General features: G+C 60.8%; 1 protein-coding gene across 11 annotated transcripts in view; it reads right to left on the reverse strand.

Moving 5' to 3' along the window:
* Window positions 1-12197, reverse strand: part of CACNA1C (calcium voltage-gated channel subunit alpha1 C) — a 557739-nt gene that overhangs the window by 64702 nt on the left and 480840 nt on the right. For 9 of the 11 annotated variants that reach the window (XM_036865108.1, XM_036865106.1, XM_036865103.1 and 6 more), the window contains exons 20-27: window positions 11601-11730; window positions 10455-10514; window positions 6761-6867; window positions 4612-4699; window positions 3992-4099; window positions 2722-2774; window positions 2265-2411; window positions 834-1035 (exon numbers count right to left, since the gene is read on the reverse strand). In XM_036865108.1, coding sequence (XP_036721003.1) covers window positions 834-1035; window positions 2265-2411; window positions 2722-2774; window positions 3992-4099; window positions 4612-4699; window positions 6761-6867; window positions 10455-10514; window positions 11601-11730 — 895 coding nt within the window. Of the gene's footprint in view, window positions 1-833; window positions 1036-2264; window positions 2412-2721; window positions 2775-3991; window positions 4100-4611; window positions 4700-6760; window positions 6868-10267; window positions 10328-10454; window positions 10515-11600; window positions 11731-12197 lie in introns of all 11 variants that reach the window. The other 2 variants (XM_036865102.1, XM_036865101.1) reach the window with 1 other exon arrangement.

A 12197-nucleotide genomic window follows, 5' to 3' on the forward strand; every position in this document is an offset into this window, starting at 1 on the left:
CCAAAGTCCACACAGCGGCCAGAAGGCTGAGTCTAGACCCAAGGTGCGGACATCGGAGCTGCAAGGGGTGCAGCGGGCCTGACAGGGGGTGCTCCTTCCCTAGCAGAGCTCGAGTTCCCCACGGACGGGACGCATTTCCCGTGGACGCTTCCCGGCCTCCTGACTGCACACCCAGCCTGCCCTCCCGGCCGCGGAGCTCAGCCCAGGGCCGGCGTGGCCGCGTCCCTCCTGCTGGAGCCCTTCCCACCCTCTGCGCGCACGGCCTCTCTGTTCTACAAGAAACCATCTAACAGTGGTTTCTAAGCCGTCCTCTCCCCGCCCCAAACCTCCCACTCTCACTGTTCTGGTTTCTTTCCCCTTTATCAACGGCGCCGCCCCACCCTGGGCACCTCCTGACTCATCGGCTTCTAGGTGCGGGCGAGAGGCTCTTTCACAGAACCCCCCAGACCCACCACCGAGTCTCCCTGAGGAGCTGTGAACAGACCCTGTTGGCTGAGCGCGGCTGCAAGCTGGATCTGCAGGGTCTGCGTTCCTTCTGCCCTTGGGCCTCCAGGAGACACTGGGTGGGGGGGCCTGGGCTCTCTCCTGACCACAACCTCCCCCGGGGGCCCAAGCTGCAGCCCCCCACCTCCTGGCCTCCCGGGGGACCCAAGCTGCAGCCCGCCCACCTCCTGGCCCCTGGCCCCCCTGAGGGACCCAAGCTGCAGCCCACCCACCTCCTGGCCCCTGGCCCTCATGGGGGGCCCAAGCTGCAGCCCCCCACCTCCTGGCCCTCCCAGGGGGCCCAAGCTGCAGCCCGCCCACCTCCTGGTCCCTGGCCCCCCCGGGGGTACCTGATTCTTGTCCAGCTCGCAGTTCTTGTACTCCTGCTCCCCCTGCTCCTGGAAGGTGACGATGACGAAGCCCACGAAGATGTTCATCATGAAGAAGGCGATGATGATGATGTAGATGATGAAGAAGACGGAGATCTCCACGCGGTAGTTGTAAATGGGGCCCTTGTCCTCCGTGTGGGAGTCGATGGAGCGGTACAGCAGCCTGGGGGGGGGACAGCCCGCGGAGGGCGGTGGCGATGACGCCGCTGCTCCTAGCACCCCTGGGGCCGGGGAGCTGGAAACAGCTCCAGGCTGCGAGTCGGGAGGCCTGGGTTCAAGCCCCAGCTCCGCCTCTTACTGGCTGTGTGACTTGGGCAAATCACTCAACCTCTCTGAGCCTCAGATTCCTTACCTGCCAAGTGGAGACAATAATTCCGGACTTTCCTACCAGGCAGGGTAGTTGATATAACGTATGTGAAGGTGTTTTGAAACTGGCAGGAACTGTCTAAGTGAGACACGACTCATGGCCATTGATTTCAAATGCTGGAGGTATTGGTAAATATTGAAACAGCTTTGCTGCTTCTCGGGCAGAAACTCAGAGGGTGTTACAGTGAACATAAAATAAGTCTGAGAACGAGTATCCATTTAGATAGAAACACTTGATAAAGAAATGCCCCAGGCTCACTCAGATCACCAGCAATGGTCTGGTTTACACTCAGGTAGCCTGTGTCTGCCGCCCACCTGGGCCAGGGCTACGTGCCCGTCAGGCTGCTTCTCTTCGCGGACGGGCTTCCTTCCTCTCCCGCCTCTGTTACTCCACACAGCACTTGGCTGTCCTCCAGGTAGTACTGGTATTTTACCATTTAATGATGGTGCCTCTCACCTAAGATCACGCGCTGTTGTTGACTTAGAAATATCTAGAATTTCCTGACTTTCAGATGATCATGTCACCGGAATACACATGGGGGCGTGAGGGAAGCAGGCGTCTGTACAGAGATACACGGAGCCCCTCATGGACAGGCCTGGTAGAGGGGACGCAGCTTACGGGCCACCAGGCTGGTCCAGGCCTGCCAGCACCGCCTCTGCAGGAACTTTCCTCTGTAAATCAGACACAGCTCCCTCCAAGGAGACTGGGGCAGGGTCTAACCAGCGGGCACCTCCGCCATCTCTACCCACGTCCGTGCCTGCCGGGGGCGGTGGCCTCCAGTCCTACGGTGACCCAGGGGCCCCTCCACTCCCAGATGCCATGAGGGTGATGACAGACTTCACTGCAGCTCAGTCTAGGTTGGGGAGGGGAGCTAAAAGAAGCTCGTTTTGGGTTGAAGCTCTGAAATCCAGAAAAAGAAGAGCAGTGTTCCGGCGGCAACCGTGGCCTATGGGGAGGCGGGGAAGTACGGTCTCTGGGAAGGGTGTGGGACAGCAGTTGAAACTGGCCTGGACCCGCATACTCACTCTGGCCACCCCTCAAAGGTGGAGACGGTGAACAGGGCCATCATAGCTGCCAGGACATTGTCAAAGTCAAACTTGCTGTTCTCCCAGCTGCGGGGCTGGATGATGGGGTGGTCCACCTCCCCGTCCTTGTATGTGATGTAGTTCCCCCTGAGGAAGGGAGAAAGGGCTCATTCTGGGGTCTCCCATCTCCCCTCAACCTACCCACCAGTGACTCCTGGCTTGGGGGTGGGATGAAACTGGCTAAGCTTAAACCCATAGTTCTAGCCACTGGGAATATGTCAGGGGTAGAATATTCAGGAACGGATGATCTTATGTGTTACGTCAATAGGACCAGACAACCCGTGGGTAAAAGTGCAGCCACCACTGCTGTCAGAGGAAGAACGGGCCACCCCTCCTCTCAGGGCAAGTCACCAACCGCCTGGAGTCAACCAGCCTGGTTGCCCCCGGCCGCACTCACTTGCATTCGGCCTCCGTCTGTTTGGAACTGTCTGAACAGGTGTACAGCTTGCCCTGGAAGGTGGAAGAGCAAAGTGACTGGAAACGCGCCTTAATCGAGGGACCAGACAAGAACTGGTTAGTGATCATCTCCGTAGCCAGCTCTGCGCTGGGGTCTCGGGACAAAAGTGTAAGGAGAGCAGGGCCCAGACGGGAAGTCAGGATTCAGAGCAGTCGGTGCACAAACACGCCCTGGGCCGCAGGCACCCGACCGAAGGGAAGCCCAGACGACGAAGCTGGGCCCACAAGGCAGGTCTGGTGAGGGAGAGGGGACGGGCAGGGCTAGGGGCTGAGTTCGGTGGTGGAAGTCAGGGCACGACGACACGGTGCGGGGAGAGCTTCAGGTGGAGAAGAGCGGAAAGGGCTGAGGCAGAGAAGGGCAGGAACCGGGGACCCGGCCTCCCCGTCGCCGAGGGCCCGCCAGGAGCAGGGCCAGGACCCAGACAAACCGGGGCTCTGCAGCGACCTGGGGGGACTCGGTGCTGTGGTCACAGGGAGCCCCGCGGGCTTAGGTGGGGGACTCACACGGAGGGGTCAGGGGATAGCAGTCCCTCTGCCATTCTCTACAAGGAAGGGCCGGGGCTGAGAGGGCCAGGTGGTGATGGAGCAGCACCTGCCTCCGCGCTGGTCTCCCCAGGCTGGGGACTAGCCCTCCTCGGGTCTGGGAACTAGTCCTCCCCCGTTCTGGGAACTAGTTAGTCCTCCCCTGGTCTGGGAACTAGTTAGTCTTCCTCTGATCTGGGAACTAGTCCTCCTCTGGTCTGGGAACTAGTCCTCCTCTGGTCTTGGAACTAGTTAGTCCTCCCCTGGTCTGGGAACTAGTCTTCCTCTGGTCTGGGAACTAGTTAGTCCTCATCTGGTCAGGTAACGAGTCCTCCTCTGGTTAGGGAACTAGTTTACCTCTGGTCTGGGAACTAGTTAGTCCTCGTCTGGTCAGGTAACTAGTCCTCCTCTGGTTAGGGAACTAGTCCTCCTCTGGTCTGGGAACTAGTTAGTCTTCCTCCGGTCTGGGAACTAGCCCTCCTTGGGTCTGGGAACTAGTCAGTCCTCCTCTGGTCTGGGAACTAGTCCTCCTCGGGTCTGGACGCTGGGAGGGGCTGTGGGGAGGCCGCATCCATCCCCAGTGTGACCCAGCACCGTCCCCTCCGTGTCCCCTCTGCCAGCTCCCGTCCAGGTCCCAGAAGCTGGTGGGCGGGAAGGATGCAGGGCCACAGATCCGGCCGAGACCCCACCTTGAAGAGCTGGACCCCGATGCAGGCGAACATGAACTGGAGCAGCGTGGTGACGATCACGATGTTCCCGATGGTGCGGATGGCCACGAACACGCACTGCACCACGTGCTGCAGGTGGACAGAGGGGGTCGGGCCCGGGACCTTGGCTGAGTCCCCTTTGCCACGAGCCTCTCAGAGGAGGTGCGGGCAGCCCTTTGCCACGAGCGGGGGAATCAGACCCAAAGGGGCAAAGCGCCCTCCTAGGTCACAGGGTGATGGAGCCTGGTGAAACCCACGTCCCACTGGGCTCTAGGTGACCACAGGGACCAAAGCCCCGCTAACTTCCCATGTTCCGGGGGCAGCAATTCAGGGGCCTCATCACCACCTGGGGCTCGGGGTAGTGTGTGTGTCTCCTTTTGCAAAAGCTTTGCTGAGAAGTTGGGATCGTGAACGGGGCCTCTGCTGTGGCTCCGTGTATCACGGATCCGGGATGGGAAGTGGGGCTGAGGTGCTGGCAGGAGGGTCCCGGCTCCGACCTGGGAGCCTGTTGTCCCTGTCTCCTGCCTGCCCGTCACCTCACGCGGACCCCCGGGCTGAGGCTTGCTGGGTTGGGGGCGCCCGCCCAGGCCCGCCCAGCTCACCTTCAGCCCCTTGGCCCTGTTGATGGCCCTCAGGGGCCTGAGCACCCTCAGGACTCGCAAGATCTTCACCACGTTGATGGCGCTGGACCTGGGAGAGAGGACGGGCGGGGGTGAGCCTCTCCTGCTCCTGGTCCAGCAGCAGAGGAGGGTGAGCCGCTTCCTGGCAGGAAGTCCCAGCCCAGATGGAGAAACTGGGGGGTCTGCTGGGGACTTTCTCGCCCAAGCACCATTTCCTACTCTCTTCTCCCACTGCAGGGACCCAGAGCCGGCCGGGGAGCCAGGGACTTTCTTGCTGGTGAGCAAATCATGGGAAAAGCATTTACCATGAGCCATTAGCAGTATAACGTGCTACGCCGGGGGTGTTTACCGTGCCCAGGACATGTAGGGTGAGGCAAGGCTCCACCAAACCCCGGCCACTGAGGATACACTTCCTAACTTTGTTGAGTCCTAGCTTCTTCATCTGTAAAACGGGGCAGTGATCACCTCACGAGCTTGTTGCAGGGATTAAATGAGAAAACGCACACGGACCATCTAGCAGCCTAACTGGCACATGTTGTGATGTGACTCCATGGTGGCTTTTATCATCAGGAACTTGAAGAAATACTGTACGAATGCGTGGAGGAGAATACTGACTTTGGGTGGAGGAGATACCTGGTGCTCAGCTGCAAACCCAAGTCCCAGGTAGCTGCCCATCACGCTCACTCTGTGCACAGCACACCCAGGCCTAGACGCAACAGCTCCGACACCGCAGACTCCGTGCACCTGGGACGCCAGGGCCCAGCCGGCTCCCCTGGGAGCACAGGCCACTGCTGCCCTCCAGGGGCACGCAGGCCCCTCACCCCGGCAGGTTGACGGGCTCTCTGAGGTGTCCCTCACCCTCACCCACTAGCCGCCTTTGGAGAGCCTTTACCCTCCCTGGGACCTAAAACACGCGGTCCCATCAGCAAGGGCTGACCTCACTCCTCCCGTGTCAGGACGCCGTCTGCTCGAGAGTGGGGTGGGGCAAGTCCTATGTCTCTGGTTCACAACTCTCTGATCACAAAGGACTCAAAGGGCTGCCGGATCCACCCCAGCATCTCAGGGACAATGGGAGGGATGGAAAGGCCAGACAGAGGGGGGAGTTCTTGGCTCAAGGTTAAGAGTGATTTAGTGGCAGTGATGGGATTAGACCCACAGGCTCACAGGCAGACAGCCTGGGGTAAAATAACGATGATCCCAGCAAAGGGTCTCACTCTGAATGCCCCCAACTCCGCTCCCTCTAGGCCGACCACGGGGACAGCCTCTGGATGGAGCCCCAGATGCCTCTGCTCTGCCACTGGGGTGACCCGGGCCAAGTCTCAGGTCCTGACCTCAGTTTCTCTGTCTATAAAACAGTGATAACATCACTGGCCCTGCCTGCCTCATGGGTCCCGTGAGGGTCAGAGAGGAATGTGTTGGGAAAGTGTTTTGGAAGTTAAAGTACAGGGTCAGCACTATCAGGTGGTAGAATTCGGGAGAAACTACAAATCAGATCCTTTTAAACCTGAGCACGGTCACAGCCTTGGTTGCAGGTGGAATTGTCCGGAGAGCGTTTAAATTCCCTCAGGCCCTGGCTGTAGCCCAGACCAATTAAAGCAAAGCTTGGGGGGTGGGAGGGGTCCGGGCAAAGGTCTTGTTTTAAAGCTGCTCCGGTGGGTGATTCCCCTGTGCAGCCAGGAGTGAGGACCAGTCCTTCTTCCCTCTCCCTCCCTCTCCCTCCCTCATCAGGGGCTCTGACTGGAGACCGGAGAGGAAGGGGCTGGGGGGGAGTCAGGGCTGGCCGTGGCCATGGCAGGCCTGGGCTGAGGGTGCCCACGGAGCCGGTGGGAGGGCCCTGGAGACCTTCCTCTCTCGTAACTGGGCCGGGCCCGCCTGCTGGGCGAGATCCAGACATGGAAACAGATCCTCGCTTCGGTCAATGTACCCCAAGGGTCCCACCACTGAGGACCCAGACGCCAAAAGCCACAGCCGCCGGCGAGGCCCCGTCCCGCTCCCAGCCTAGTTCCACCGTGGCCACAGGGAGGCCTCCCCGCCACCAGCTGTCCTCTCCCCCCACCCCTGGCTCCCGGCTGTCCTCTCCGACACTGTCCCCCATCCACACCTCCCTTGGGGGCCAAGGGGCCCCACTCACTGGATGCCGAAGGAGATGAGGGACACGCTGACCACCAGCAGGTCCAGGATGTTGAAGTAGTTCCGGCAGAAGGAGCCCTTGTGCAGGAAGGCCCCGTAGGCGGTCATCTGGGGGGACATGGGGAGGCACGGCATGAGCAGCCCCCTGGGCTCCAGAGACCCCTCACCCCACCCCTCCCCACGCGGCATCTCCGGCCGGGCCCAGGTGAAGAGCAGGGAGGTGACGGAGGGCTGGGAGGCAGGCAGGACAGGAGGAGACACGGTGCCGGGAGCTTCTGCTGCTGCAGCCCCTGAAGGCTCCCCGCCCAGGACTGTCAGCGGCCCTTCGGTCCTGCATCTGCAGCCCTTGCGCCCCTGTACGCTCAGGTTCCCCCCCCGCCCCAAGCTCTCTCCACCTCAGGGCTCGCCTAGGACACGGTCCTCTGGGGGGGACCCCCAGTGGGGACCAGCCACCTGGCTTCCCAGGACTTTCCCGGTTTAGTCCCAGGCGATCCCTCAGTCTCGGGCAGACCCTAACGCCCGAAGTTCCACCAAGGCCGCTGGCAACCCGCATCCGTCCCCAGCCTCAGGCAGTGCTGATGACCTACGCCTAGTACTCTGAGCTCCATTCCACTGTCTGGTTCTGGAGCCGTGTGTTCAGAGGGGCCGTGGGCACCACAGTAAGAGCACTGCTCTGGAGCCAGGCCACCTGAGCTGGAAGCCCACCCTCTGCACTTTGAGTGCCCGGGGCAAGTTACTCAACTTCCCTGAGTCTCATCTGAGAAATGGGGCAACGACATCCTCTACCCTGGAGGGTTGTGAGCGCCCTCGGGAATTACATGTAAAGCCCTTATGTCACTGTCCTGCAGATGGCAAGCGCCATGCCAGGCGAGCTTCTCTACAGAGGACTGGACTCGGCCGGAGCGCCAGGCCTTGGATTCCGGGTCCCTCCTGTGACGGGGCACGACGCTCAGTGGTCCCCTCTGTAAAGTCGCGTCCCCTTCCCTGCCGTTGTGAGGCGCCTGCTGGAGAACCACGTGAACGCCCCTCGGAGACTGAGAAGGGACCACGTCAGGGGTGAGGACTGTCTCGGGTTTGCTGTCACCACCCCCCTCGGAGCTCAGCCTAGAGCCGCTGTTGAGGCCCCACAAACACCGGTCCGATTTCCTTGACGTGAACTAAGGGCCAGTGGATTTCCAGGTGAAGGGCTGAAGGGTCACAGCCGTGAAGCGACAGCCAGAGGGGGAAACTTGGAGCTGACGGCTTAGAGCTTGGGAGCAGCTCCCTGGTCGCCTGGGGCCCAATCTATCTCTTTGGAAACAGAGCGTGCACAAGGCAGCCTGTCCGCGGAGCGATTCAAAAGCAAACACAGGGGAAATTGGCAAAAATAGCTCTTGGAACCTAATTCTTCCCACTTATCTCCTGCAGGAGGGGGTCACAGGGGACTCAGGCACCTGTGCCCTGCAAGAGCTTCCAGAAGTGGGTGGATTATGTGAAGGGTGGCAGGGGAATACAGTTGGAGATCTGTCCCAAAGGCCTGCCATCTGGAGGGGCTGCTGCCCTGTCTCTTAGTGGAGGTCTGGGCCCCCGAGTGCGGGCCTGGGTGCTTCCATGGTTTGTGTTACCTGAGAGGCCCTGAGCCCCGAAGGCTGGCGAGTGTGTGTGTGTGTGTGTGTGTGTGTGTGTGTGCGTGTATGCAGGCCATCCGCCCAGGCAGGGCCAGAGGAAGGGTGGCCGTAGGAGAAAGGGCAGGTGGACGCTGGGAAAACGGGGCATTTATTTGAAAGTTCCCTGTGACATCCAGGGAGTCAGGGACCCAGTGTAGGATCCCCCTTTTACCCTGTCTGCTGACTGCCACCCACCCCGCTCCTGCTCCTAAAGTCCTAACCTTTGCCCAGGAAGAGCCTCGCTGGGGAGAGAAAAGGGTTGAACTCTGGGCTGGGAGGGCAGGACGCCCCCCCGTCCAGCCAGCTCCTCTCCGGGCAGTGACGCTGCTCATTGAACGCATCTTACCTCCTGTGATCTCTACTCGCCGGTTCTGGTCCCACCTCCCTCCTCCTCTAGGTGACAGCCCTTGGCATCATTCAGGCCAACTGTCCTGGTCCCACAAGGCTAAACGTGCCCAGGACTTGCAACTGTCCCTGACACTGGACACCCCTCCTGCCTGACAGTCACCTCCGCCGGGCAGCATGCCGGGCCCACAGGTGGGGCAGAGGGACCCGGGGGAAGAGGCGCAGGCAGTGTCCTGGGGCTGGGCTCCACCTAGAAGCACAGTCAGTCAGCATAAAAGCGGGAAGCAGAGGGAGAGGGTGGGCGGAAGAGAGGGTCTCGCCAGGACCGTGCTTGTAAGGAGACGGCAGCCTTGGAGGAGAAGGAGCACCGTTGAGGCCCACCCGGGAGCTCCGGGGAGGGTCTGAGGCCGGGAAAGAGTGTGGTGTTTGTGTGCCTCCCTGAGTCTGGAGTCCAAGGAAGGGCGTCCACGCAGCCGGGCGGCCCTGGTTCCCTCCCCCACCCCCGGGGTCAGAGAGAAAACCCGAGGAACACTCCTGGTTTCCTCTTGGTTAACGTCTGGTTAGCTGGAACCAGGGGGTCTGGACAAAAAAAAAAGAAGGCATGCGAAAGTGACCACTCAGGTTGTATGTGGACGTGACAGGCCGTCCCCGCCTGAAGGAGGCCGGGAGGGAGGGTCTGGGGCTGCCACACGTGCAGGGTGGGAGGAGCCCGGACCCGGGGGAGGCACCGAGTGGAGCAGCCCCGCCGACCGTGGTGAGGGTGACCTCCAGGCCCTGGGAGGGAACGGTAGTCACACACACTCCCTCGACTCGGAACTCGCCCCCGAAGCTTGGGTGGCCTGGGAAACTTGGAAACCCTAACAGAGTAGATGTAAGTAATATATTAATTGTATATTAATAGAAATAACAAAATAAAGCTCGGGGCAAACGCCTGTCATCCGAAGCTGCTCAGACGTGGGCTCTACCGTGCTGGGGTCACAGGGCTGGAGTGGGTCCGGGCCTGGGGGTCCAGCCCCTCAGCCCTGGGCTCTGGGCGCCACACTGAGCCCTGGAGGACATGGCTCCCTCCTCCAGGCCCGGGGCAAGGCGCGAGTCAGCAGAGCCTTGCGGGTAACCCAGGGCTCAGAGGTGTCTACAGGGTCTGTCCAAAGCCCTCGGTTGGGACACTGGCCTTGGCCCCGTGATCACCGCCACACAGGCCTGTGCTGACAACAGGCATCCCGAGGGCACGGGCAGGGTGGCTCCTGGAGGCCCCTGAGCTTTCCCCCTTTGGTTGTTTTTGTGGCACCTCCTCTGGGCAGGAGGAGGAAAGGACGGTTCCAGGCCGGGGCAGGCGTGGTTTCCAGAGGCGGTGGGGGGCGGGGGGCGCCCGGCCAGCATCAGTCCGACACTGTGCACAAGGCACAGAGTGAGGGGCACAGATTCCTCCAGTCTCAGACTTGAGAGTAAAAACGCGTGAAAGAAACAAGAGGAAAGGGGCAGAGCACAGAGAGAGGAGGCTTTGCTGCGTGCGTTACCTTGAGGATAATTTCTAACGTAAAGATACTAGTGAAGACATAGTCTGCGTTGCCTAGGATCTGAAAGATAAGCACAACCAGATTAGTGGCTCCGAGTGACCGGACAACAGAGCGTGTGTTAGCAGCAGAGCAGCGACAGCTGGACAGGACAGGGCAGGACAGGGCAGGAGCAGGGGGCACGCATTACCTTCAGAGCAATTTCAATGGTGAAAATGGTAGTGAAAACAATGTCAAAATAAAACAGAATCTGTAAAACAAAGAGACACAGGGTGGGGATGGGGCAGGGACGGGAGAAGCAGGACGGGAGGAGGGGTCACCAGCAGCGGAGTCACACGCCCAAAGCAGGGAGCCTTTCCATGGGGACACAGTGGAACGGGTTAGAGGACCAGAGGCTCTGGCACAGCACTGGGTCCTGAAGTCCCCAGATCTGTGAGGGGAGCTTCCAGGGCAGACCCAACTGGTCCTGGGTCTGGTTGGGCGCTTTTCTCATGAATTCAGTTTACTTACAAACCCAAATCAGACCCCTGGGATGCTTGTCAAAAGGACAGCGTGGGGTTTGCTTTTCTTTGCGTGAAGATGCAAAACGCTTAATTCGCATTGGCGTGACGAGCTAGCCTCTCACGTTCGTGGGACTCTACACTGCCGCTGTGCCCTTCAGGGTGCGGAAGGGTGCACCCCAGGCTAGGGGCAGGCTCCGGGGTTCATGCTTTACTACGTCTCAGGTGACGGATCAGAGTGAGGGCCAGCGCCTTTCCCAGTAAGAAAGCTCTGGACCACGCAGGCTGCAGGACCACCGGCTGGCTTGGCAGGTGGTGGACTCCTCCCTTCGTGCCCACCTGGTTGGGATTTGATAAAGTTTCGAGGCTTCGACATATGGCAGGTCTTACTCTGGCCTTTGATGTAGGTCACCAGAGCCTGGGGTGGTCTCCACATTTAGTTTAGACTTTGCAGAGGGTCACTGAGGCCCTCCTATACGAGGGCGGCCTCATCAGAGCACCTGTCTGCCACTGCCCCCCGGGGGCCAGGACAGGCCAGTGCACCTCGGGGCAAAGTGTAAACCGCTCAGTTCCAGGGAGGTGGGCCCCCAGGGCACATCCGCGGGCCGTGAAGTCTGCTGTGGCCCGTCAGGCTGGCCTGAGGCGCTGGGCTCATGGTCTCCTGCTGCTAACGGTCCTAAGCCGGGTTTCCACCCAGCTCTCACCTCCTAAGGAAATGTCTGCTGTGCCTCTGACCCCGAGATGTGGGCTGGGCTCTGGACCGAAAGGGGGGGCTGGGCAGCCCCAGAAGCCGGGGGCCACGCGGCGGGGGCGGGGCGCAGGGCCGAGGTGCCTACGTGGTTCCGGAAGGAGGTGTGCTGGACGGGGTCCTCGGCAGCCAGGGAGATGCTGCTGAGCAGGATGAAGAAGAGGATCAGGTTGGTGAAGATGGAGTCGTTGACGATGCGATGGCACTGGAGACGGAACCTGCAGGGGAGCGGGGGTGGGGGGCGGTCACACGGGGCCGGGGCCTCCGCTCCTTCGGCCCCGAGTCGTCCTGCTGCAGGGAAGCGACAGCCTCACCGCCCGCCACACCGTGTGCCCACCCACAGGGCCTCGGGGCAGCGCCTGAGACCTTCGGCAACCCCTACATTTCGCACACTGCCGTGACATCATCCACCGGCTTTCGTTTGGGGACGTCTTTCCCATCATTAAAAATAACGGCTTTGTGAGATCCGCTTCACATGTTTACGTACAGGGAGCAACAGAGCCCCCCAGAAGCGTGGGCACCGCAAGACTGGTGAAGCCCAGACTCCGAGGAGACTTGCTTCCGTGGCAGTAAGTCAATCCCGCGCCTCGGCACAATGACGAAGAACGACACACCTGACCCCCGAGCGCTCACGGTAGATCCTCGGACGCCGAGGGTGTCATTTATACCGTCTCATCTCGACAGT

The sequence above is a fragment of the Balaenoptera musculus genome, chromosome 10, assembly GCF_009873245.2.
Source record: "Balaenoptera musculus isolate JJ_BM4_2016_0621 chromosome 10, mBalMus1.pri.v3, whole genome shotgun sequence".
Lineage (NCBI taxonomy): Eukaryota > Metazoa > Chordata > Mammalia > Artiodactyla > Balaenopteridae > Balaenoptera > Balaenoptera musculus.